This window comes from Papio anubis, chromosome 15, assembly GCF_008728515.1.
Source record: "Papio anubis isolate 15944 chromosome 15, Panubis1.0, whole genome shotgun sequence".
Lineage (NCBI taxonomy): Eukaryota > Metazoa > Chordata > Mammalia > Primates > Cercopithecidae > Papio > Papio anubis.
Genome location: NC_044990.1, coordinates 4,214,999 through 4,241,706, shown reverse-complemented (window position 1 = coordinate 4,241,706; position 26,708 = coordinate 4,214,999). Strand labels below are relative to the sequence as shown.

The window sequence follows — 26,708 nt, the reverse complement described above, 5'->3', positions numbered from 1 at the left end:
CAGCCTGGGCGACAATGCGAGACTCTGTCTCAACAACAACAAAAAGGACTTTGCTGACTACCCTATTTAAAAGGACTTAGCTGACCACCCTCAATCCTATCACCTGGTTTTCTAAGCCCCATTATGCCTTTTCAAGACCTTATTACAATTTGTATTTTCTTTTCACCCCTCTACTGGTGTCCTGGCTGCATGATCTGTCTTGTTCTGGGCTGTGTTCTAGAGCCATACAGGAGCACTTCCTACATCTTTGTTGAATTATAAAAAGCTCTATGGTTGACTGAGAGTTCATAGCTTAATGATAGGCCAGATAAATATTCTATTTCTACTGCTGGGGGTGGGGTGTAAACTGATACAGCTAATCTAAAGATAAATTAGGCAGTGCGTAGCCAGAGCCTTCACAATGTTCTGAATGCCTTAATTCCAATTTGAGGAATCTTGTATAAAACGGAGATGTGTGGTACAATATTGAGAATATGATGCAGCCTTTTTGAGAAGGATGCCTAGCAGGAAATTAACGAGCTATCTCACAGTGCAGGTAGAGTCAGCGAAAGCACTCTCAATCTAGAATACTGTGCAGTCATTAACCCCAGGTTTTTGATGTTAAATAAAAAAGGCAGAATTGAAAACTTCATTTAATTTTACCTAAAAATAAATATATGCATGGAAAAGCTCCAAAGAAATAATTACTCTTTCATTTAGGCATATGACTACATAGTGAGATTCAGAGTGATTTTAATTTACTTTTTAATCTCATTTATTCTAAATGTTTTATTTAAGAAAATAGCTCATTTAGAGCTGCAATTTTATAATCAGAATAAAATAGATTGTTTTAAAAAACAAAGACTCTAGGAATTCAGCCTCATGTTTATGTCTCTGAGATACTCTACCACATCAATTAGATTTAAATTGACATCACTTTTTTCCTATAATAAAAGCTATCTAGGCTTCAGTTGGTCAATTAAATAGTCCCTCCAAAAACATCCTCTGAAATGGGATTTTATTGCCTTTTTCTGTCTCCAACTTAAGAAAGTTACTCGATATAGTAGTGTCTCTTCCGGGATTTCTTAAGTTAGTTATTTGTTTATTTGAGTGTCACCTTTTGCAAGAGTAAATAAGCACAAATATGAACATTATTTCATACACAGTTCCTGCTATGAAGAGGCTTCTAATTCCAAGTCAACTCCGTTCAACCCCAATCCAACCCCAAGTTAAACCTTGCAGCTTTGTGCTAAATTGATGGCCTTGTCCTGCTGGCATTGGCAGGACCAAGAGCTGCCAAGCGTTGCAGCCATGAGCACTCGGGTAGCCTGTCAGGAAAGAGTAAGTAAGGTCAAGTTATTCTTAGCTGAAATCTAGAAAGCATAGGCTGCCTTGTTGAGACTGGAATGAGAAAGCCATGACCACACTGCCCAAACCATTCTGGGAAGCGTTTCCAGTTCATTGGAACTACTGATAGATTAGTCCCATGATAATTGTGGCTGAACATAGATGACAGATCTCCAGAGGACAGCAACATTATTTTAGCTTACATGGCTGCACACAATACACATTGGAATCTACATACATAAAGTTACAAGGATAGTCTCCTTCCCTCTTTCCTGCTCCTACATGTGACCCCAAGAGCATGGTGACTCTAGGGCTGCCTTTTCCTGTCCCAGAGATGCCACCTGAGAGCCATCAGCTCCAGATGCCCCCGAGTGAAAGACTATAATCGAGAGAGGTGACGGGGCAGGCCACTGGATGAGGAAAGTTTAACCAAACATAATTCTCAGGTTCTGTCAAATCAGTCAGTGCGAGGTGTGCAGTTGATGGAAAGGCTGTGGAACCCTTCTCTCGAGTGCTGCTGCGGAAAGACGGGCCCTCCCACAGGCGTCCGACCAAGAATCGTGGGCACATCAGAGGCCCCGGCGGGAGCCCTGGGTCCATGAGGAAGAGTTCAAAAGAAAAATCCTACATTTCCAGATCTTCCACAGATAAGTAAAATGACCAGAAGGAGCAAGGAAAAGAAAATAAGAAATCGTATCTTATTATTTTTTGTCCTATACTCTTCATTCTAGAAAAATGTGAATCAATTAGAACACCACAATAATTAAACCTGGGTTTATAAAACATCTTTTACTTAAAAATGAAACCTTTCCGGGCCTGTCAACACGGGTGTGTCACACATGAATATACCTAAGTTAAAACATGAAACATGACTGACAAAACGTTATTGCTGGAGAGCACCTGGCAACTGATTTACAAGAAATATTACTATCGAAACCACAACAGCTCTCTGCTAGGGTTGAATCCTGGTGAAGAACGCCCCCTCGGATTAGCTGAGCATTTGGAGTTAGGATATGCAAAATGAACTGGGAGCTGTTTTGGAGGAGCTGACGTAGGGGTGGAGGGCGACATGGGTCTAAAGGGCGGGAGAGGTGACCAGAGGTGGGACGGGGTGACATGGCCAGGGAAACTGTCACAGCCAGGTGGCAAGGGCCTTCAAGAAGGACGTCTCAGAGTCAAACGAGTCAAAGCTGAGGTCATGCTTGCGGCTGTGACGTAAACCTGCCGCCACTTCCATCTCCTGCAGACCCTTGGGTGAGTTGGCCTTTTTTGAGCAAGGAGACCATGAAAACACACCTTCTTGGGGGAATTCGCAGAAATCTTAGGGAGGTCATGGGGCCTTTAATAGGGTGTGGAAAGGAGTTCTGAGCAATCCTAGCTAGAGCTCAAGGCAGGCCCCAGTAGATGCCTGGGTTACACAAGACTATTAACATCAAGGAGCTTCATATACATATAAACACATTCTTCCCTGTACCATTACCTCAAAATGTACATATTTTTTTAACAAGGAGATGGAGATAGAAGAGAAGATCCTATATAAAGAGTTCAATTTGAGTTTTAAAATGCAAAACATCAGTGAGTATCCTGCATACAGCTTTCTGCATGAAAATTTCCTCTTGTTGAATTTTGACAATGTCTGCCCTTCAGAGGAATCTCCCAGCAAATGGTCAGAAGATAAACAAGTGCGCCCCAACGTGCCACTGAGAGACATAGGAAGTGAGGTGGTCTTAATAATACATGTTCTTATCCCACCAGCCTGTAGAGGTAGAAAAAAGCACATCAGAAATGGAGAGTCTGTTGAAGCGGGTAAACAGAGCCTCTAAAATCATAGGCTACTCACTTCCAGGGTAGAGCCTGATGAACAGCTTCCGCACCTCGTCATACACCCAGATCAGGATGGCGTGCGGCACAGCCACAAACCAGTACTGAGCCCTGGAAGCAGAGGGGTGGAGGGTGAGCCCTGACTCATCCACAGGAATAGCCCAGCCCTGCCCAATGGGAATGGGGCTTCTCGTTCATTTGTCCTGCTTTACTGCAAAGAACAACAAATCCACGAGGTCCCACAACACAAAGCTGGAAAGCTCCTGGTTTAACCCGCACTGTGACTGCCAGAAGCAATGTCTGCCTTTGAAGCAACCTGTTGGATGAGGATGAAGGCGGGTTGGTGAGGTCTAGAAAACCCATTTCCACTTCTGGAAAATGCAGATCAAGGCTTTGGCCTCATAGAGCATGGGATCAGTTTGACGTCTTTTGAAAAGACTTGGGGGAAGAACCTGGAAACCTGCGAATCCTCAGGTTTATTTAGGTTGTGACAGCTCAAAGCAGAGGCTGGCTCTTTCCTCCATGCTGCTGACGGTAAACTCACCTAAGCATGGTGAAACTCAAGGCTGTGACACTTCCAAGGCCATAGGAGAGGACCAGCCCAATGATGATCTGTGAGGCGATCCCCACCCAGATGACTTTATTTCTGCAAGACACGCAAAAGCAGACAGACTTGGGATTCTTGTGGCTTCATGATCGTACACCCAGCCGCCAGAAGAGTCAATGCCTCTGGGGTTACAGGTGTGGCCAGAACTCGGTCTTGTGAAAAACAAATCATCGTCATCCTTGCACGGCAGGCCCAGGGCTGCGCCAGGAGGCCGGGCACAGGCAGTACCTGAAGGGACCCTGTTGGAAGATGGAATTCCTCCGCGTTTTCCTGATGATCAGATCTGCTATTTGCTGGACTAGGATGCCAACAAAGAAAGCCGTGTACCCCGTCCATTCTAGGTATGCCCTCTGGTACCTTGTCTGTGAATGGGCAGAGAAGGAAGAGACCATGAGGCCCAAAGGAAAACTTCTAGGAAATTGCAGTGCAGTTCTCTACAGCTTCATGTTGTCTCCACACCTCACCCAGACTGAGAGTGGACCACCTCCTAGTGTTTGGAAAGAAACATTTTTCCTTCTTGAACCAGCTGAGTAGGGGAAAATGTTAATCTTTTAAAAATTATCATTACTATTATTTTTAATACAGGCAGGGTCTCATTGGCCAGGTTGGTCTCAAACTCCTAGACTCAAGTGATTCTCCCTCCTCAGCTTCCCAAAGCGCTGAGATTACAGGCGTGAGCCACCGCACCCGGCCTGAACGATGTAAATTTATTTGGACCCACTGTAGGTGTGGCTGGGCTGGTCACTCTTCTATACTAATGGCAAAGCTGAAGTTAAAAAAGGGACCTCTTGGCGTCTAGCCCGAGAGAGGAGGCTGCGTCTTGAGACCTGGCAAAGGCCAAACACGTGTCAGTAAGGGGGCCCTGAGCCCTATTGATTAAAGCTTTCCCAGGCTGTTGAGGGACATGGAGGTTCTGTGTAAGTCTGGGCAGGGCAATCAGCATGGAGAGAATCAGGTGGACTCTGCGGCAGGGCTCCCGCCACTTACCCATTCCTGCCCATAACTGTCTTCCAAGTCATTCACGTAGTCCTTCTCCCATTCTACCCGCAGGTTAATGAGACGGCGGGGCAGAAAGCCCTCCTGTGCATAGACAGTGAAATACACAAGGAAAGCTCCCAGGGCTTGCATGAGGCCTGAAAGAACAAGAGAGATAGGACACAGGTTCTATGATGGCCTCAGGGAACTGCCTCGTCCTGTCCCTGTCGGCTCTTGGTTTCCCCTCCCTCCCCAACCCAGGCCTTGTAGGAAAACCACACTTTCTGGCTGTGTCCCTGACTCCAGTGAATTCAATTCTCGGGGCAGGCCCTGGTGTGATGGGGAAGACGTGCCCTCATCGTACCAATGTGCAGGTACGAGTACACGGCAAGCGGCTGGTTCACCAGTCTGTCCTTCTTCTTGTGGCGAGGTTTCCTGTTCATGATGTCACTTTCAGCTTTCTCATATGCCAAGGCGATGGAGGGGATCTAGAGGGGAAGAGGCTGGTGAGGTCTAACCCCAGGATGCTCTGCTCTACCCACAGTAGGGGAGCGGGGCTGGGGTGGGTGGGGCACTGGCTGGATGAGGTGGGGGCATGGAGCTGGCCCATCAGGCTAGAGGCAGTAGAGGGCGTGTTGTCTGTATGGGAATTTAAGAATAGTGCCTTTAGAAATCAGCTGCTTTTTATCACCCTGTGCTGGCAGTGCTGAAGACTGCTGGTTATAAAGCACTGTTCCCCTACAGGGAGAATTTCTATGCCGTCCTCTCCCTCCGCGTGGGAGGACCTGCTGAAAGACAGATCATTGCACCCCACCTCCAGACTTCCCGATTCAGGAGGACTGGACTGGGGCCAGAGAATTTCCATTTCTTTCTTTCCTTTTAGACAACGGGTGTACCACCTATTTCCATTCCTAGCCCAGTTATCTGCAATAACATTTTTATTTTATTTGTTCTTAATTTTTAGTTTTTAAGAGACTAGGTCTCTCTTGTGTTGACCAGGCTGGACTCTAACTCCTGAGCTGAAGCAATCCTCCCGCACTGGCCTCCTGAGTAGCTGGGGCTGCAGGTGTCCACCAGTACCCAGGGTGTGCATGTCTAGCAAGCTCCCAGGAGACACCCGCACCGGGCTTGGAGAAGCGCTGCAGCAGAGCCAGGCAGGCAAATGTGAAGGGCTTGGAAAATGACCCATCAACTTTGGGGACCTCAATATCCCTCAGAGGGAGAGACGTCTCCAGTCTCTCTAGGAATCAGGGATTACCTGGGTGTTACAGAAAACAAGAGACGGGAAGGGGGCAATGTGAAGGGCCAGTGTCCTGCTAAGAATTCAGCTTGCTGTCTGTTGCTTTCCCTGCTTGCCCATGTAAACCACAGACCTGGGCAGCTTTCACGGGGCTTTCTTTACATGGATACTGGAAAAGGGGAATGTTTAGGTGACATTACTGTAGGGCAAGGCTTTGTAAAGTCTTCATAACCACTACTTCTTACTGTGTTTAGGTAAAGGGCTCCCATGTCAGAGTCTCTTACTTAACAAGGGGTGGCTGTGACATTATCACTTTAGTCACTGGGCCCCCAGTGGTTATTTGGATGATTGAGTGGCAGCTTCATCTTCCCAAAAGAAAAGGGAGGCACACAGGCTGAAACTGATCAATGGCATTTCTTTCTTTCTTTCTTTCTTTTTTTGAGGATGAAGACTGATGTCTTGAAAAGCTTGCTATAGGCCAGGTGCAGTGACTCATGCCTGTAATCCCAGCACTTTGGGAGGTTGAGACAGGTGGATCACTTAAGGCCAGGAAACCCCATCTCTACTAAAAATACAAAAATTAGCCAGGTGTGGTGGCACAAGCCTGTAGTCCCAACTACCTGGGAGGCTGAGGTGGGAGAATTGCTTGGGCCCAGAAGGCGGAGGTTGCAATGAGCCGAGATAGCACCACTGTACTCTAGCCTGGGCGATGACAGTGAAACTCTGTCTCAAGAGAAAAAAAAAAAAGTCACTGTACACTGGTTTTAATTTCCAAACATTTGGCAGATGCCTCTGGACCCTTGCTTTGAGGTGTGGCATGTGGACCGGTAGAATGGGCACCACCTGAGAACCTGTGAGAAATGCAGAGCTACAGGCCCCATCGCATGGAAGCCGAGAAGCATTGAGTTAGTCCGTCCCCTGCCCTTGAAGGTAGCGACCCTGAACTCGACCTCCCCGGGGGCAGGCATCACACCCTGTTCCCTTCAGTGTCACTTACAATGTCTGTCCCCAAGTCAATGAACAGAATGGTGATGGTTCCAATGGGCAGGGGGAGCCCGACGATGATGTAGATCAGAAAGGGGCACAGCTCAGCAATGTTCTTGGTCAGGGTGTAAGCAATCGTCTTCTTGAGGTTGTCAAAGATCAGGCGACCTAGGCAGAGAGGTTCCTCCTTCAGAACTTGCTTCTAGTCCCCCAGACCACCCTGGCCCTTGGGAAGACGCCCTGAGACTCACTCACCTTCCTCCACCCCAGTGACGATGGACGCAAAGTTGTCGTCCAGCAAGACCATGTCGGCTGCGTTTTTGGCTGCGTCAGAACCTGCTATCCCCATGGCAACCCCAATGTCTGCCTTCTTTAGAGCCGGAGAGTCATTAACTCCATCCCCCGTCACAGCAACAACGGCATCCTGCAGCGGGGGACCCAGGGAGAAAGTGGGAGTGGGCAGGCCCAATGGGTTGCAGGCCTGGAACAGCAACATGACCACCCTTTCTCTTGAGGTTGCGAGGACGATTATGGCTGAAGTGAAGGGCCCATTTAGGGGAAAAGATAAAGATGAGAAATCTTAGAAACAGGAACAAGGATCGCTGAACAAGATGTGTGCAAATGAGGACAACCGAAAGCGCAGGTGTTTTATATCTTCTGTCTTCACATTTTTTGTTTCATATCTTTGCATTTTAAATCTTTCTTCACTCACACTTACCACAGTGGCAAATGCTTCACCTCAGAAGCCCCGGGCTCTCATGATAAAATGCAGAGAGCTGGGGTGAGCCTTTCGGGGAACATGTGGTGTGGGTCTCAAAGGAGGACAGGGGCCAGCCCACCTGAGAGGGTGGAAAGGTCAGGTGATGAGGATGAGCCAAGAACTATCTCTTGAGGTTTCAAAGGCACCACAGTCTAATGTGAGATCCGGACCTCTGCACTTGCCCATGGACAGTAATGGGCCTGTCAGTCCTCTGGATGCTGCTGTCCACCCACCTGCCTCTGACAGCCCTCCACAATGATCAGCTTCTGCTGGGGGGATGTCCGGGCAAAGACAATCTCCTGATAGTTGGCTAAGATCTCATCCACCTGTTCCGAGCTCATGTCCTTCAGCTCCATGCCAGTCACCACAGCAGCCTTGGCATCCCTAGAAGGGCCAGAAGAAACTGGGTGAGGCCCAAGGGCAGATCTTAGGTTACAACACTGGTCCAGGCAGGATGCTGGCTGAAGCCTCTGACTTGACCTGGAACCCAGTGTCCTTCATACCTAATGCTCTAGCGAGGTAACAGGAGTCCTGGGAACACGTTAGTCTCCATTTCAAGAGGGCAAACTGAGGCTAAAATGTAACACCATTTCTTGGTATCATATAACCATAGGAATAAAAAAACCAGGTAGCCTTATCCCTACTAGAACAGGTGAGCGTGGTACTTCCTAGAGCAACGCTTTACTTCAGAAGTAAAAGGAAGTTAAAAAGCTGCCCATTCGTGGCCAAACGCAGTGGCTCATGCCTGTAATCCCAGCACTTTGGGAGGCTGAGTAGGAGGCTCACTTGAGGCCAAGAGTTCAAGACCAGCCTGGGCAACATAGTGAGAGCCCCTGTCTCTACAAATAATTTTTAAAAATTATCCAGGTATAGTGGCATGTGCCTGTGGTCCCAGCTACTCATGAGGCTAAGACAGAAGGATTGCTTGAGCCTGGGGGGTTGAGGCTGCAGTAAGCCATGATCATGACACTACACTCAAACCTGGGTGACACAGGGAGGCCCTGTCTTAAAAACAAAAATAAAAATAAAACCCCCAAACTGCCTGTTCATACGTTTTGGGTCCTAGAATTCTTTTATGCCCAAACAAGGGGTAATAATTATTTGCTGTTGTTTATTTCAGATTTACAGAGTGTCATCTTTGTGCAATGTGCTATGTAGGCAGCAGTTTACTGAAGTCTTTGAGCGGCACTATTCCCTGCTGACTACAAAAGTAAGGCTCTAGGGCCTATTGACGATGCAGAGCTGCCTGTGCCACTCCCCTGCTAAAACTCTTCAGTGGCTTTCCACTGCGCTTGCAGCAGATCCCGGAATCCCTAACTTTAGCCAGCGAGCCTAGGCGGGGCCTGCGCTGTCAAGCTTCACCTCGCCTTGGGCTCTCCCTCCTGCCCCCGGATGCTCTCAGTTCTGATATCCTCCATCCCCCGTACCCTAAGGCCTTCACGGGTCTCGCTCCCTGACCAGGAATGGGCATCTCTCACCTCAGCTTCTCGTGGCTAACACTACATTTCAGCCTTCAAATCTCAGCTTAAATACTGTAGGTACAAACCACTGCAGGTCCTTTTCTTTGCAATTGGCAAGTTTTGGGCATTTTAGGTCTGTTTTTCCTCTTGGTGCTAAGTATTGGAATTCTAGCCCTTGACTCAAACTACAGGTCTTCTTAATTGCTGGTAAAAAATAATCAAAGTAAAAGAAAGAAGGGATGTTTCCTTTCCCCTTACACCTGCGAAGATGCAATTTTTATACGGTCATGAAACTAGAGCTGATGAAGTGAATAACTGAAAACATTCACAAAAGCATCCGCTTCACTCAGTGTGGTGATTCGTACACAAATGTGTAGTCCACTTTCCCCTTTGTGGCCATGAGCAGAGTGGCAGTGGCCAAGAGGAAGTTCAGTCCCTTTGTGACTTTTGACTGAGGCCAGAATCATAAAAGGCATTTCAATGCACCTTCCCACATTTGTAGGAAGATTATATCTTTCTCTCGTTCCAAAGAGCTGAGACAGAAGCACACTCTGGGGTCTGCTCCAAGCACAGTTCCATCCATGCACATCCGAAAGGATGAGGAAGTTGAGGTTGCACAAGGACACTATACAGGTCAGCAAATTGGTAAAGCAGTCCAGGTTTATAAGAAGAAATGTGCCACTTATACACAACAGGAGCATAGGAGGAGGCTAAGGGCATGACCGTTGTGTGCACATCACCCAGCATGTGGCCATCACCAGGCTAAAACTGGACAGCAAATATGAAAAGGAAGCAATTGAGAAGATGCAGGAATAAGGTATCTTATATAAAACTTTCATTAAAAATTGCTACAATGGGCCAGGCGCAGTGGCTCACGCCTGTAATCCCTGCACTCTGGGAGGCCAAGGTGGGCAGATCACTTACAGTCAGGAGTTAAAGATCAGCCTGGCCAACATGGTGAAACCCTGTCTCTACTAAAAGTACAAAAATTAGGCGGGTGTGGTGGCACATGCCTGTAGTCCCAGCTACTCAGGAGGCTGAGGCAGGAGAATTGCTTGAACCCAGGAGGCGGAGGTTGCAGTGAGCAGAGATTTCACCACTGCCCTCCACACTCCAGCCTGGGTGACAGAGCAAGACTCCATCTCAAAAAAAAAAAAATCTGCTAAAATGAAGCTGGGTGCAGTAGCACAAGCCTGTAGTCCCAGCCACTTGGGAGGCTGAGAGGGGAGGATCCCTTGAACCCAGGAGGTCGAAGCTGCAGTGAGCTATGATCACACCATTGCACTCCAGCCTGGGTGATCTGACAGGAGACCTTGTATCTAAAAAAAGACTCAGCTGGTCTGAAGGTAGTAGTGAATTATCTCAACTGATCGTTCACAGTCAGTTACAGATCAAACTCTTCTACTCTTTCCCCTCTTCTCACTACTGTGCTTGACCACTCTTAAAAAAATTCTTGGGAGGCCGAGACGGGCGGATCATGAGGTCAGGAGATCGAGACCATCCTGGCTAATACGGTGAAACCCCGTCTCTACTAAAAAATACAAAAAACCAGCCGGGCGAGGTGGTGAGTGCCTGTAGTCCCAGCTACTCGAGAGGCTGAGGCAGGAGAATGGCGTAAACCCGGGAGGCGGAGCTTGCAGTGAGCTGAGATCCAGCCACTGCACTCCAGCCTGGGCGACACAGGGAGACTCCATCTCAAAAAAAAAAAAAAAAATTCTTTTAGGCCGGGCGTGGTGGCTCACGCCTGTAATCCCAGCACTTTGGGAGGCTAAGGTGGGTGGATCACTTAAGGTCAGGAGTTCAAGAACAGCCTGGCCAACATGGCAAAGCCCTGTCTCTACTAAAAATACAAAATTAGCTAGGCATGGTGGTGGGCGCCTGTAATCCCAGCTGCTCAGGAGGCTGAGGCAGGAGAATCGCTTGAACCCAGGAGGTGGAGACTGCAGTGAGCTGAGATCACACCACTGTACTCCAGCCTGGGTGACGGACAGAGACTCTGTCTAAAAAAAAAAAAAAAATTTGTTTAAAATTCTAAAGTGAAAAAAATATCCAAGTATCTTACAAAGCCAAACAAATAAACAAGCCCCAAATTTGTTTTCACAGAGGGACGTTATGTAGACTAAAGGGCATTGCAAGACTCTTAGACTTCAGGTGCTGTTGCTGTGCCCAGAGGCGGGAGCCCTGGTTAGTTGTTTGGCTTGGTAATTTGTTATGACCTGACAGCCGTGTGTCCCTAAAAGACCTCAGTGCTTGGGGAAACTGAAGAGGTGCATTGGTCTTTCCTTCGTCTCCCGCATGCGTTAAAGTATAAACCAGCTAATGAACATTTCTTCTCAACCTGAGAATTTGGAGTCTTTGACTCATGGAGACCAGGCACAGCCCAGGCCACTCTCCCGCATGCCCAGCTCCCTAGCCCTGTGTGCCTCCTTCATTACACTGACCACATCATTATTAGCTTTGTTTCTGTCTCCTTGGCTCGACGGAAAGATCCCCAAGGGTGTGGGTAGTATTGTTCAGTTTGCTATGGTAGTTCCAGGTCTTGTCTGGTATGTAGTTGGCACACAATAAATAATTATTGAAAGAATAAATACACGAGTGAATGAACAGTTGGATGAACATGATTAAAAGACCTAAGGATAAACATGATTAAAAGAATTAGGGGAAACAAGGAAATAAAACTTGCCTTAAGAAGCTTCCATTCTATTTATTACCAAATAAAAAAGAAGGGTGTGTTTACACGTTATGAAACTGGGTGGATAAATACCCAAGATGCTTACCAAGGTGGGGTGCGTGAAACAACCCACAGGGTTCTTACGACTCCGAATTATGCAACTGCATCTATGGCAAGTAATTTCACATAAACCCTTTGTTTCAGTTTTTCTCATTCTAAGTTGGGCACAGTAGGTTTTGTGCCCAGAGCACACTGGATTTTGAAATTTCAAACAAGGAACACATAAAGGGTCATTTCATAGTATCAACACTGTGCCTGGCACATATTAGCTGCTCAGTGAAATTAGAGTGAATACATGGATATGCAAATTATAGCTCAAACCAGCCTACCTCTCAGAGCAAAAAGCTGATTTGTTCCAAGTAGTGCAGCTCTTTAGAGCCAGTGGGGCCCCATGGGTACGAGCTGGAATTTTTGCTATGCAGCTCCTGTGCTTACCATTTGTTAACTTGCTCCACAGCAATGCTGAGGCGACGTGCAATGTCTTCCACTGTTTCACTGTTGGCTGAAATGATCCCCACACTCTTGGCGATCGCTTTGGCTGTGATGGGATGATCGCCAGTAACCATAATAACCTAGAGCACACCAACGAGAAGGCCCATGGATAATGAAGAACTCGGCCGGTCAAAGAGGGGATGGCTCAGTATTGCCTACTCCATAGCGCCCTGGGAGAATGTGGCTGGTGATTACAGCGGCAGCTCTGGACCTACGAGACAACTGTCTTTGGAGGAAACACTAATCCCATTGGGTCTACCCTTGCCCCTAAACTTCACACACTTCCTCCTCTGACACGAAAGGAAACCCTTCCCCTTTGATGCCACTTTATTTGTGAAAGGGCTGGTGAGTGTCTACTTGGGGGCAGCCCCATGTTGCTTCAACAGTCTTAATATTAACATAGTAATGATGAACATGGATTATGGGGACTGAGCCTCAAGATTGGGTAATAAAGCCTTTTTTCTTTCTTTCTTTCTTTCTTTCTTTCTTTTTTTTTTTTTTTTGAGACAAGAGTTTCACTCTTGTTGCCCAAGCTGGAGTGCAATGGCATGATCTCAGCTCACTGCAACCTCCGCCTCCTGGGTTCAAGCGATTCTCCTGCCTCCGTCTCCCCAGTAGCTGGGATTACAGGTGTGCGCCACCACGCCTGGCTAATTTTTTGTATTTTTAGTAGAAACGGGGTTTCACCATGTTAGCCATGGCTGGTCTTGAACTCCTGCCCTCAGGTGATCTGCCTGCCTCGGTCTCCTAAAGTGCTGGGATTACAGGTGTGAGCCACTGCGCCCAGCCAATAAAGCCTTTCAGTATCTACCATGGACTAGGGCGAGATATGGTCACTTCAAAGCACTAGGAGATTCTTCTCATTGCACTTACTGTGTATGTGGTTCATTCCACATAGACACAATCATGTTGTTTTTGTGGGACAGTTTCAGTAACTTTAGCACAGTGAAACTAGAAATAAAAATAGGAATTTGATATTTACTTGAAGACACCTAAATACTGACCGTCTCCTATGAAAAACATTATTAGAAAGGAACACGACATAGAGAGCTTCTAGAGTCAGGAAAATAACTCCCACCTTGATCCCTGCACTCCGGCATTTGGTTACTGCATCTGGCACAGTGGACCGAGGTGGATCGATCATTGACAAGAGTCCCACGAAACAGAGGTTGGAGGTCGGAAAGTTCATAGCGTCTGTGTCAAATTTGTAGGTTTCTGGAAACTCGTGTGCTGGCAGGTAGAGATGACAGAAACCTGTAATATGGATGAATTAGGGAGTCAGTGAAACTGGAATAGGAAATCAAAAAAAACAATAAGAGAGGAACATGCCGATACACCTCGGTCCTCTACTGTTTTACGAATACATTAGAATAAGCCAGAATTGTTTAATTTCTTCAACTCCATAATGCATTTCTTTAGGAAAGACATATTTTATCCAAATATAATTCACTGTGTGCTCATTAGACTCTGTGTTCTAGAAATATATCTTGCTGGCCGGGCGCGGTGGCTCAAGCCTGTAATCCCAGCACTTTGGGAGGCCGAGACGGGCGGATCACGAGGTCAGGAGATCAAGACCATCCTGGCTAACACGGTGAAACCCCGTCTCTACTAAAAAATACAAAAAACTAGCCGGGCGAGGTGGCGGGCACCTATAGTCCCAGCTACTCGGGAGGCTGAAGCAGGAGAATGGCGTGAACCCGGGAGGCGGAGCTTGCAGTGAGCTGAGATCCGGCCACTGCACTCCAGCCTGGGCGGCAGAGCGAGACTCCGTCTCAAAAAAAAAAAGAAAGAAATATATCTTGCTATATTGCCAAGTTCTCGGGCGTACACAGTCTCCACTTCTGAAGCTTAGTAGGGCACAGAGTTAAAGGGATCGAGCACAGGGCCCGTCTCAGGGCAGAGACACACTTTAGCTGCATCCTGACCCCTGGAGGGTCAGGATAGACTTCCCCGAGGAGGTCACATGCAAGCTGAACCTTGAGAGGGGCACAGATGATTTCTAGGGTAAAAAGGGAGGGTGGAGGTAGGAAGGCCATTTTCAGCAGAGAAAACAGCATGTGAAGAAACAAGGGGCTTCAGGGGAGGGGCACAAAGTTCAGTGTTAGATCAAGATAAGCCCAAAAGAAAGGCCAGCAGGAATGGGGCTGAGCCACCCTTTTCTCAGAAGGCATCAGCCTCTCATGGGCTGAGGTGGAAGGGACTCTTGTGTCTGGTGGGACCTCCAAGATCGTGTGATCAGCTTTCACATCCAGTTTATTTTCAGCCTGGCCCACTGCTTTGCAAACGTCAGTGGAGCAGGCTTTGAGAGGTCAAACACAAGTGGGCATCAGTCCCATGTAGAGTACCCGGTGCTGTGGGTTACTTTATCTGCTTTGCCAACTCCAGTAGCCTCTAGAAACACACATTCCACAGATTGCATCTATATTGCTGAGGACTTCCATGGTGTTTAATGAGCTGGATCATCAACCATACACTTCTGTTTCCTTGAATTCTCATTCTGTGGTCCTGATGGGGCACCATTCCACCAGCCCGGGTGCTGTCCCCTTTGACAACACTACAGGCACCCCCATTGGGTCCTCCCCCCGTGGTTGCATTTCTAAGGTTTCTTCCCTCCTGACACTTTGTCTGCATCACTGGCATCCCTCTCTTCCTAGTCGCTAAATGGGAAGCTTAATCATTTTTAAACTGACTATCCTCCTCTAATTGGTTCTAAGTCTTACCAATTCTACCTCTACGAACTCTCTTGCCCCTGATCTCTCCTTCCCATTCCCATCACCCTGATCAAATTCCCATCCCTTTTGCCTGAACAAGGGCAACTGCCTCCTAAAAGAAATTTAACTCCTTCCACAAAGTCTTCCCCAGCCCGTTACTGCCCAGCTCACTCTGGTGGCACAGCCCTCGGTGCTCTCCACTGACTGCAGGACGAAACCTGGCTCCTCACCCACATGTTCAAGACCTCCACCTCATCATCTCCAATCTAGTCCTTGAGCCCTGTTTCCGTGACGGTGCCATCTCACCTGCTGGCAGCACCCCCTGTGCCCCACGCCATTCTGCCTCTGTGCTTGGCCTATGCTGTTCCCTGGGCCCTGGAAACTTTCCCCATCTCCCCTCAACTACAGCCACTTAAGGCCCAGTTTGAAATTTAACTCCTTCCATAAAGTCTTCCCTGAGCTTGCCTCTCTGGAGGCCACCTCACCCTGCTTGGTGCTGTCACACAGCATCCTCTCCTTTTTCCCATCCTGCAGGCCACCTCACCCTGCTTGGTGCTGTCACACAGCACTCGCTCGTCCATTTTTCCCAGCTCCATGCAGGCCACCTGGCAGGCCCTGGCTTGGTGCTGTCATCACAGTGGGTGCTCCTCGCCATTGATCATGATGGTGCTGCATTTCTCTAGGATGCGCTCAGGGGCCCCCTTCATCACCATGAGGAAGCGCTTGTCGTGGGGGTCATCCGTCTCGTGGATGGAGAGCTGGGAAGGAATGAACAGAGCGTGTTACTTACAGACAGGTGAAACGCATTCCTTCTTCTCTACTGGTCCATTAAATGTAAAGGAGGAGGAGGAACAATGGCATCCTCTGCATGTTCCACCCTTTTTCTTTCTGTGGCCAAGTAAGACGAAGAGCTCTAGACTTGGCCACAGCCCAGAGTGGGGCACCCTGGGTTGGAATCTGCAATAAGTGAAGCTCATCTTTCAGGCAAAACTGGCTGCTTTAGGCAGGCTAGATGTGGCCGTCAGCGTGTGAAATCTCGTGCCTTGAACAAGATCTCCCAGGGTGCCCGTGAGAGTTAGGGGGCTGCGAGTCTCTGCATCTCACCTCCTCTACCTCTCTGTGGGGAGCAGCCATCTTTCAGACCCAAACTACTCTGAGCTCAGGAGGGCAGGAGGCGGCAGGATTCCTGCACCTCTTCACCTCATTGTCCGCCCAGTTTTCCTGCTTGGATGTCATAGAAAATGGCGGTGTGAGGAAGTGGCCACTTCCACGTATAGTGTTTGAGGAAGACAGCCGAGTCACAGAAGTCTCCATTTTAATAGGAATGCTCTTGACCCAGCAGTTCTACTTCTAGATCCATCCTAATAAGATATGCAAAAAAATCGATATACAAGAATAAAAGGACTAACGCTTATCTAGCCCTTACTCTTCTAAGCACTCAAGAGGAATCTCAGGAAGCTGGAGTGTTTGGGAGAAAATATATCGCAAAGAAAAGTGTTCCAATTTTGGGTCTAACAGTTCTTTACAAATCAGTATTTCATAGACTTTTGGGTTCAAAGGTAAGTGCAAAGATGCGTACAAAAAGAAGCAGCATAGGGCAAATAGGGTTACCAGCTGCTGCTCCTTCTTTTCTTTTCTTTTCTTTTTTTTTTTTTTTGAGGCAGAGTCTCGCGATGTGGCCCAGGCTGGAGTGAGCGGCGCCATCTTGGCTCCCTGCAAGCTCCGCCCCCCGGGTTCCCGCCATTCTCCTGCCTCCGCCTCCCGAGTAGCTGGGACCACAGGCGCCGCCACCACGCCCGGCTAATTTTTTTGTATTATTTTTAGTAGAGACGGGGTTTCACCGTGTTAGCCAGGACGGTCTCGATCTCCTGACCTCGTGATCCGCCCGTCTCGGCCTCCCAAAGTGCTGGGATTACAGGCTTGAGCCACTCGCCCGGCCAACTTCTTTTCTTAATGATCAAGTAAAGACATTGAGAAAACCAACCAACCAACAAAACCCAAACTAAACAAAAATCCTCCCGTCTATTATCACTATCGCTTTCTAAAACATCGGCCTTTTCTCTCTCTTCATTTTTTTGTTTGTTTGTTTTTTGTTTTTTGAGACGGGGCTCTGTCACCCAGGCTGGAGTGCAGTGAGGAGATCACAATTCACTGCAGCCTCGACCTCCCAGGTTCAAGCAATCCTCCCACCTCAGCCTCCCAAGTAGCTCGGACTACAGGCATGTGCCACCATGCCCAGTTAATTTCGTTTTTTGTTTTTTTGTAGAGATAAGGTCTTGGTATTTTGCCTAGGCTGCTCCTGAACTCCTGGGCTCAAGCAATCTGCCTTCCTCGGTCTCCCAAAGTGCTGTGATTACAGGTGTGAGCCACTGTACCCGGCCAAGATAAGGCTTTTTACATTTAAAACATAGGGATAATATAAAACACTTTTCTGGTGTGTACCACGTGCCAGGCACTGTTCTAAGTGCTGTCCACATCGACTCACTTGTCCTCAAAACAACTTTAAGGCCATGGGTACTATTATTATTCCCTTTTACAAAGGAGGAAACTGAGGCACAGAGGTTCAATGCTTCACTCAAGGTCACTGAGCAATAGGTGGCTATCTGGTGGCTGAGCTGGGATTTGAGCCCAGGCTAGCAGGCTTCAGAGTCCCTGCGCTTAATCATGGAGGCTACAAAGGATAATCTTTTAAATTAAATACATTCATCGTTATATAAAACTTTTAAAAACATTTTCCAATTTGCCATAAACGTTTTAAATGTCTTAACGGACCAGTGTGTTTGGAGCAGCACACTATTGATCACTATTCTAATCAATAAGATGTAGGCTTTCCATTTTCTTTCCTTCCAGCAGAGAGGTCTCCTTCCAAGGCCATGACATGTGAAGTCCAGGTGAGGCTGAGCACTGCTCATGTGTAGACATAAAATGACCCTAACAGCATCCAGACAGCACCTTCAACCTCTTCAGCAGGGACTCAAACAGGCCCCTGTCCCCTTTCTAGTCCCACTCTATGTAGCCACTTTCTCCTCCAACTTGTACACGAGGCCTCATGGAACCTGCTTTTTCTCCCTGACGGAGCTTCAGCAGGGTTCCGAGTCCTGCTGCTGATGGAGGCATCATCGAACCCCATCTTCACACTATGCACGGATGCGCAGCACCTCAACCTCCTCATCCTCTACCCACCCCACAGCATCGTCGTGAGAATGAATGATTTAATACGTGTGGAAATTAGCACAGAACAGCTCCTATTATTACTAGCATTGCTAGTATAATAATAGTCGTCCTAAAACAGTCTTTTAGGACCGTTACCCCCTCTATTTTTACTTACATTTTACATAAGAGATGTGATTTCTTGGCTCGAGTATTTTACATTATACGTTTCTGGTTAGTTGTCTATTTAGCTAACTGTGATTCTTTGTTGGCTCACTATCCACAAAGAAGACGTTCACAACACAAGAGTTCTTCTCTAGGCTGGGCTTGGTGGCTCACACCTGTAATCCCAGCACTCTGGGAGGCCAACCAAGGTGGATGGATCACCTGAGGTCAGGGTGTCAGAGACCAGCCCGGCCAGCATGGTGAAACTCTGTCTCTACTAAAAATACAAAAAATTAGCTGGGCAAGGGGGTGCATGCCTGTAATCCCATCTACTCAGGAGGCCGAGGCAGGAGAATTGCTTATACCTGGGAGGTGGAGGTTTCAGTGAGCCGATATCACACCACTGCACTCCAACCTGGGTGACAAGAGTCTCTTTTTGAGAAGAGAAACTCCTTCTCAAAAAAAAAAAAAAAAAAAAGAGTTCTTCTTTAACCCTAAATTCCATCCGAACTAAGATGGGTGGATAATCAACAGAAATCTCCACACATACAGTTGTGGTTATTCTATTTCTATACTTGACTATTGTGCAAAGCTCAAGTCCAGATCCTGCTTTCAGCATGGGCTCTGTGGAAAATCCCATCTGCATGGGGACCTGGGGCTCCCAACTGTCATTTGTGTTAACATGGGGAGGCTGTGACAGCTGACTGTTGGTCAGCCCCGCATGCTGAGATAACCAAGCAAGGATGGTCATCTTCTACCTGAGCAGGGGACGCAAAGGAGACCCCCACCCACAGCACAGGGGATGGCCCCGGAGAGCGACGGGGCTGGCAGCTGAGGGGCCGCTCAGTGGTCTCCCAAAGGGCAGGGCTTGCTCCCATGGCCTGAACTGTGCCACACTCCGTCTGTGTGATGGTGGGAGAATCGTGGACTTGGTGTCAGCCTTGGGAACACCGGGTGCTGTGCAATTCTGGCCTCTCAACACTTTTTAAGGGCCTGCTTCCTCCTCTATGAGTCAGGATTCGTCAGTCCTACCTCACAGGCCGGATGCCAACATGGAACGAGGCCATGTAGGTCAAGGGCCTGATGCACTAGAGGTGTGAGGAGCGGGTGTTCCGCCTCCCCGCTGCCCACCTGGCATTCATGCTTTGGAGTGTGGCTGCCGCTCCTCGCGGCAGAAGGTACCTGCTAGTGGTCGTGTGAGTGTGCGTGTGTGTGTGTGTGTGTGTGCCTGTAACAGAGATGGCTCATTCATAGAAGCAGCCAAGTCCTGATGACGTCCTTGCCTTTCTTTCTTTTTCTGCCCTGTTTCAGGGCTAGGAAGGAGGCCAGCAAGTAGCTTGACCTAGGGGACCAGATGCCCGGGTGCTGTATCCCTGACGGCTGTCTTTGAAGTCAGGTATCCTTCAAAATATGAGGTAAGCAAAGGATACATGCAAGTAGAAAGGTCATGCTGCCAGTAACAGAGATTACCAGGTGTGAGGAAAAACTCACCTGAAATTTATTAGTAGAGTTAAAAGGGATTTCAGCTACTTTGCGGTTTCTTTTTCTAATTTCCATCACATCACCCAAAATGACCTCTGAGAATTTTAAAAGAGCAGTTTCTGAGGCATCTCCAATCACAGCTTTCTGGGAATCAAAGAAGAAAAATATTTGCAGCACATATTTAATGAACCAACATGCCCTCAGCACAGGACCCAAAACACACCTCCTGATCCCATTACCATCTAGTTGGAGAGACAGTATCACGTGATCAGGGAGGGCCACAAGACAGTGGTACACGTGTAAACAATGGTGCCACCTACTGGCATTAGGGATGTTTGGAGAAGCTGGATCTCTGTGAGGACTGAAGATTTCGTGGAAACAAGCAGCTACGAACTAGATCTTGACAGACAGGTGGGTTACCAATACACAGAGAAGAAAGCCTTCTAGAAACCAGGACGCAGGTGGAGGGACGTGAGGTGCAGGCTCCTCTGTGAGCGTTCATTAGATGTGGAGGGCGGGGAAAGACCTGGTGGGCCCTGAAGGGTAGCCTGAGGTCTAGACTTGAGAAGCAGAGCACAGGGAAGTACAGAAAGATTTTGAACAAAGTTAAGTGAATATAAAAAGCACCATTTAGGGAAAATTAGTGGCATTTGAGAAAGACTCCAGGAGGGATAAACTGGAATCAAGGAGGCTTAATTTCAATCAATTAAGAGGTTGATACAGCTATTTAGATGCAAGGTACTGCTGATAAAAGGTAAAGTTACGTATATTTTGAAGCAAGAATGATAGAACTTGGTGACTCACTGGATATAAGGAAAGGATAAAGTCAAAGATGAGTTCCAAATGTTCTGGCCCAATGACAAATAGAATGGTTGTAGCATAGAAAATTAGAAAATTAGGGCAAGGCACTGATGTGCAGCTAGGCTGGGTACGGGTGGAAGTAAACGAGCATGATTTGTGCAGCTTCCTAGTGGAAGCACACAGCCAGCCAGAGATCCAGGTTGGAGCTGAGGTAAGAAATTAGAACTGGACATAAAGATTTGGAATGGCAGGGCGCAGTGGCTCAAGCCTGTAATCCCAGCACTTTGGGAGGCCGAGATGGGCGGATCACAAGGTCAGGAGATCGAGACCATCCTGGCTAACACGGTGAAACCCCGTCTCTACTAAAAAATACAAAAAACTAGCCGGGTGAGGTGGCAGGTGCCTCTCGTCCCAGCTACTCGGGAGGCTGAGGCAGGAGAATGGCGTAAACCTGGGAGGCGGAGCTTGCAGTGAGCTGAGATCCGGCCACTGCACTCCAGCCTGGGCCACAGAGCGAGACTCCATCTCAAAAAAAAAAAAAAAAAAAAGATTTGGAAGATATTGACAAAGAAGCAATTGGCCAAAAAGAGCATTAATGAACTGCCTGACAGAGAGAAAAGCAAACAAACAAACAAAAAAATAAGAAAGAAAAAGAGTCAGGGAAGGAAACAGATGGCAAATAGAAAAGCCAGGAGAACAGAGATTCAGTGACTCATCGAGATGGAGAGGAAAAGGGAGAAAGGGAAGGAGGAGAGGGCAGGAGGGGGAGAGTTTTTTGTATGTTCCGATATTCCAGGACCCCTAGAGCTTTGTCTGCAGCCATATTCTAGTTAACAGGAGTCCTTCTATTTTTATCCAATCACATTTTAAATTTCCATGAATGGCATGTATATTAAAAGGAACTTTGATTACATCCACTTAGCTGGCAGAAAAGTCAAGAAAGTAACTTAGAGGTGCATTCATTTCCAGAATTTTCTAAAGACCCTAAAGCAATATTCTGAAACCTTTTAAGCATCTTTGTATTCTCAAAGCTAGTGTGCATGAAGAAAACTTTCTGTATGTCTTGTAAGTCCAGCTTGCTCTTGCAAGCACTGGACAAACTTTATGCAACTGGAGAGATGAAATCAAGCACACAATCAGACCCCAGCAAGTGACCCAAACTGGCTGTGATTTAAGACCGAGTGCTGCAGAAGCATTACCTTCATGATGGGAACATTTTCCTGTCCTGGCTTGAACTCGGCTCGGTTACACAATGTTATTATCTTGGATAAGGAGGCCCAAGTCCTAGAGCTTTGGTCAAAGACCTGGTCTGGAAGACAGAGAAAGAACAGTGGCTGCTGTGGGTTGCGCTGGCCGTCCATGAGTCCAGCAATCCTCCGGCTACAGACCCTGCTGCGTGCTCAGCTCAGCCCCAGGACGGAGTCCGCAGCTCTGACCAGACCAAGCTCTCCATAGGACTTACTTGAATGGTTTTCACTGGTGTCAGCCACAAAGATCTGATTGTCGAACCACAGATGGGCCACTGTCATCCTGTTCTGGGTCAGTGTCCCGGTCTTGTCTGAGCAGATGATGGAGGTGGAGCCGAGGGTCTCCACAGCCTCCAGGTTCTTCACCAGGCAGTTCTTCTTGGCCATCCGTTTTGCTGTCAGTGACAGGGTCACCTAGCAGGAGAAGGAAGGACGCTTTGGGAAAAATCCTCATGTGAACTCGGGTCCAATAATACAGAAATAGCCACTGTCAGCTGTGATTGAATTTTAGGAGACAGCTGGACTAGTTTTAGGGGAGAGGTGTGGTTGCCGGCACAGCTAAACTGACCTGGTGGCTTACACGCCACCAAGAGCCAGCCCTCTATGCCACAATCCTTTTTTAAAGATTAAATACAAGACACTTTTCTTGTTCCTTCATGACTTGAAGAAAACAAGGGACCTACGGGCAGCAAATACAGACAACGCTGCTGTGGCTGGTGCCCACGTACAGCCACGACACCGCCTGTGGTCCCTAAGCAGGAGTGTGCTCCAGAGACTGGCTGGTGCATGTTGCCAGTTGTCCCAAAGGACACACTTATGGCTTTGGGGAATTCATCAGCTTTTGTGTTGAAACAACACAAAAAATGAGCTTTTCATTTTTAAAAGCTCCATATTTTAAAGATCCTTTTAAACCCCCAGATCTCAAAGGGTTCTTTTGGCTCCCATTTCCCCAAATTACTATCTCCTGGAGTCAGAAGAGACCTGGACTTCAAAAACTTCTCTTTTCTTTGGTCAGGACAACAGCAGGCCAATGATCATGTAGTCACAAAACCAGAAACATGAATCCTCTCCTCTCCTACCCCGTGGGACCCCCATGGCAGAGACTGAGGAGGAGGGGCTCTTGTCTCGGGACTGAATGACATAGGCCATACACGCAGAGCCAGAGCTGGGTCTAGGGTTGGCCAGGAAAGGGCTGGAGTCCTCGGCAGGAAAAATGAGAGGAATTTTTTTTTTTCCTAAGAGAGGTCAGTGGAGTATGGCAACGTGCCTAAATGCCTAAGTTGTAGAAACTGCCAAAGAAACGTGGGGAAGGCATCAGGCTTCCAGAAAATCTGTGAATGGTGGAGCCTGTCTTATCCAGATCTTAAGGGGCCAGTGTAAGCTACGTGAACTGCAGATTGAAAGCATAACGTTTTCATGGAAAACACAGTCAAATATTAAAAATACAGCCATTTTTTTTACAAAACTGTTTCTTTCTCCGTAAGAAACAGTCTATTCAGAATGTTCCATGGTTGTCCCTGGCGGGGAGGGCATGGTGCTCTGGACTTGGGGGAGATTGCAGTTTGTGTGGGCGCCTCCCCAGTACCAACGCTATGTCCACAGGGCCGGGTGCAGGCCGTCTAACAGCATGGACTCACAGTGACCGTGGCCAGGAGGCCCTCGGGCACATTGGCCACAATGATGCCAATGAGGAAGATGATGGAATCCAGGACTCGATAATTCATGGACACTGCGATGATGAAGAAAAGGATGCCGATGGAGACAGCCACTCCTGCCACAATGTGAACGAAGTGCTCGATCTCAATGGCAATGGGCGTCTTCTCATTTCCAACTCCTGAGGCCAAAGAGGCAATATGGCCAATGATGGTGCGGTCACCCGTGTTGATGACCATGCCGGTGATGGTGCCTACGGGGCAAGTAGACGTTTTATTCCAGGGGTCCTCAGCTAGAAGGGGTGTACAGCCAGCTTGCAGCCCTCTCTGGCGGCTGGCACAGTCAATAGGCACACCACATTCTACAGGCCACGCATCATCCTCTAGGCCCTTCAGTTCCATGCTTCCTCTGGGATGAGCTTTGTAACAGGGTGTGGCAAAGGACAGACCTGAGAGCCCAGGAGGGAGAAGGGACACGGGCGGACATGTGGGCTGAGAGCCAGAGGCCTTTTACCTTCCAGACACGTTGTGGAATAGAAGCAGATGTTCTTCGTTTCCAGGGGGTTTTCATGGGTAAACTCAGAGGAGCGGGGCTGGGGCTCAGATTCCCCCGTGAGAGAGGAGTTATCCACCTAGAAGAAATGTTGAGAATGGTTCACAGCTGGGTACCTCATTCCCCGCCTCTTATACTGATGCTGGGAAAGACCACAGAGCCAGCGGGTTTGGAACATGGTCCTTGGGGTGGGTGCCCCCTGCTGCTTACCCGGCACCCCTGAGAAGACAGCACCCTGATGTCTGCGGGGATCTGGTCTCCTCCTTTGACCTCCACAATGTCCCCCACCACCAGCTGCTCTGAAGGGATGGTCTTCTTCTCGGAATCGCGGATGACCAGAGCTTGCTACAGAAGAAAACCATGACAGACGCCTCAGACCCTGGAGGGACACCTGCCCTCCTCCCCATCTGTGCCGCACCAAACCCCAGGACAGAGGCCTTGGAACTTCCTGGTCACTGTCACTGTTGAGTCCATGCTGTTAGGCAGCCTGCACCTGGCCCTGTGGACACAGCATTCGGCTGGAGCCTGAGGCTGTCAGAATAGCCAGAATGAAACAAGACTGCTTCACCCGAGGCCTGGAGACTCTAAGAACTACTTTTCCTTGAGCTCATGGAGATTTTCTTGGAACAGAAGAGTCACTGTTGGCCAGATCTGGCCAAGCCAGAGTCCTGGGCCTCCTAGAAAAGGAGACCGTTAAGGGTGAGCAATCCTGGCTGGGCGTCGGGGCAGAACACTGAGGGTGGGACTAGGGAGGCTGAGAATCTTGCGAGGGTCAGGGAAACTTGAACGAGGTGATCTCCTGCTTCAAGCTTGGCAAGAGGCATCTTTTCCACCCAGAATCTCTCCTCCAGACTGCAGTTCTCTGGGCCAGAGACAGTGCGGACACCTGACAGGGGTCTTTGGGGAAGAGGAGAGCACTGGGCTTCCCCACCGATTGCATTCTGGGGCTCAGTAGCAAATATGTGACCCAAACATGGTCACAGATAAACAACTGCAGGCTGGTCTCCTTGGCTGCCCGTGAAGGAACACTCCCGGACCTTCCACAGGTCCCTTCCGGAATCCAGAACCACTGTCCACAAACACCGAGGAGCAGGAACAGAAGATGCCATGCGCTGACCAGCACTGCCCTGGGTGGTACCTCATTTGACCACCAGAACCCTGTGAGGAACTGGGGTTCCGACAGATGGGTTAATTCACCCACGATGGCTCCGACAGGGACGGAAGTGGGAACACTTGGCCCTCAGCGCCCTGTGCCCCTCTCAGCTGAGGCTTCCTCACCCGGGAGTCACCAGAGGCCAGAGGACGGCTGACTGCCACTCACCTGAGGGATCATCTTTTTGAAGCTGGACATGATGTTGGTGCTTTTTGCCTCTTGGTAATAAGCAAAGATCCCCGTGAAAATGACCACCAGGACAAGCACAGAGCCCAAGTACACCTGGGTGAGGAGGAGGGCGTCAGTCAAAGAAACCGGCAGTGGGAAGGAGACAGGCCCTGGGGCTAGAGCTCTCCATGGGCGGGTGCAACGCTGGCGGTTATGCCCTGGTGTAGTTTACAGGCCACAAAATTTGCCCATGTTAAGTGCACAACTTACTGATTTTTTAAGTTTACAGAGCCATGCAGCCACCCTCCACCGCAGCCTCAGACATCTCCACCCTGCCTGGAGATCCCCCCGGCCCCTCTGCTGTCACTCCCTGCTCCTGTCCCATGACCTGGCATCACTGATCTGGTTCCTGCTTCCAAGGATGTGCCTGTTCTGTACATTTGGTGTCAATCCAACCCCATGACATGTGGCCCGTTGCCTCTGACTTCTGTCTCTTGGCATCATGTTGGCCAATTCAGTTTTGTGGATTTGGTACCCACGTCTCGGCAAGCACAGTCTCTCTCCGTGTTAAAGGGAGAGGTTAGCCTGGGGGAGACAGAGCCCCAAACTACTTCACAGGGATGCAGATTTTCTCCCCCTTAAAAATTCAAGGTGTTTTGTGTATCCCCTTTCATTCCCACACTGCCTCTGGAGCATCAGAAAGCCAGATCAAATTCCTGTTTTCCAGCTGGGAAAATGCCTGACTTTCCCACACCTAAGCAGTGGCATCCAGCCCTCAGCTGTGCCTCCAATGGCTCTGCCAGCAAAACCAGGAGGGGCCACCCCAGAGCCTTACGTTGTTCAGGGATGCAGACTTGTTGCTGGAGTACTCAATCCCAAATGCAATCCAACAGAGAAAGGCGCCCACCCACAGGAGGACAGAGAACCCCCCCACCATCTGCTTGAGGAACTTGACGATCTCAGGCGTCTGCTTGGGAGGGGTGAGGGAGTTGGGCCCATCCCGGGCCAGGAGCTCAGCGGCTCTGGTGCTGGAGAGACCCTGGGAAAGCCAAACAAAGCACATGCACAACCAAAACAAACACGAATTAGACCGTCCTCCTCCCTCAGGGGTTGGGCTGCATAGTTGTGCGGCTTGGGGTGAGGCATTAACGTGCCCAAAGAAGGTCTTGAGAAAAGCGGACCGTGCCTCACCTCTCCAGCTGCCCAGCTTTTTTGGAAAGACTGTAATGC

General features: G+C 48.6%; 1 protein-coding gene across 1 annotated transcript in view; it reads right to left on the bottom strand.

The window, feature by feature from the left end:
- Positions 1–572: 572 nt before the first annotated feature.
- LOC101018431 (potassium-transporting ATPase alpha chain 2) overlaps positions 573–26,708 on the bottom strand; it is a 32,370-nt gene continuing 6,234 nt past the window's right edge. The window contains 20 exon segments of the mRNA XM_031655768.1: positions 573–3,082; positions 3,167–3,258; positions 3,692–3,793; positions 3,983–4,116; positions 4,742–4,887; positions 5,094–5,217; positions 6,967–7,121; positions 7,209–7,377; positions 7,947–8,097; positions 12,340–12,476; positions 13,475–13,650; positions 15,670–15,865; positions 19,914–20,048; positions 21,905–22,014; positions 22,168–22,366; positions 23,590–23,858; positions 24,119–24,236; positions 24,368–24,502; positions 25,479–25,592; positions 26,314–26,517. Of these exon segments, the coding sequence (XP_031511628.1) occupies positions 3,054–3,082; positions 3,167–3,258; positions 3,692–3,793; positions 3,983–4,116; positions 4,742–4,887; positions 5,094–5,217; positions 6,967–7,121; positions 7,209–7,377; positions 7,947–8,097; positions 12,340–12,476; positions 13,475–13,650; positions 15,670–15,865; positions 19,914–20,048; positions 21,905–22,014; positions 22,168–22,366; positions 23,590–23,858; positions 24,119–24,236; positions 24,368–24,502; positions 25,479–25,592; positions 26,314–26,415 (2,793 nt within the window). The 5' untranslated portion in view covers positions 26,416–26,517 and the 3' untranslated portion in view covers positions 573–3,053.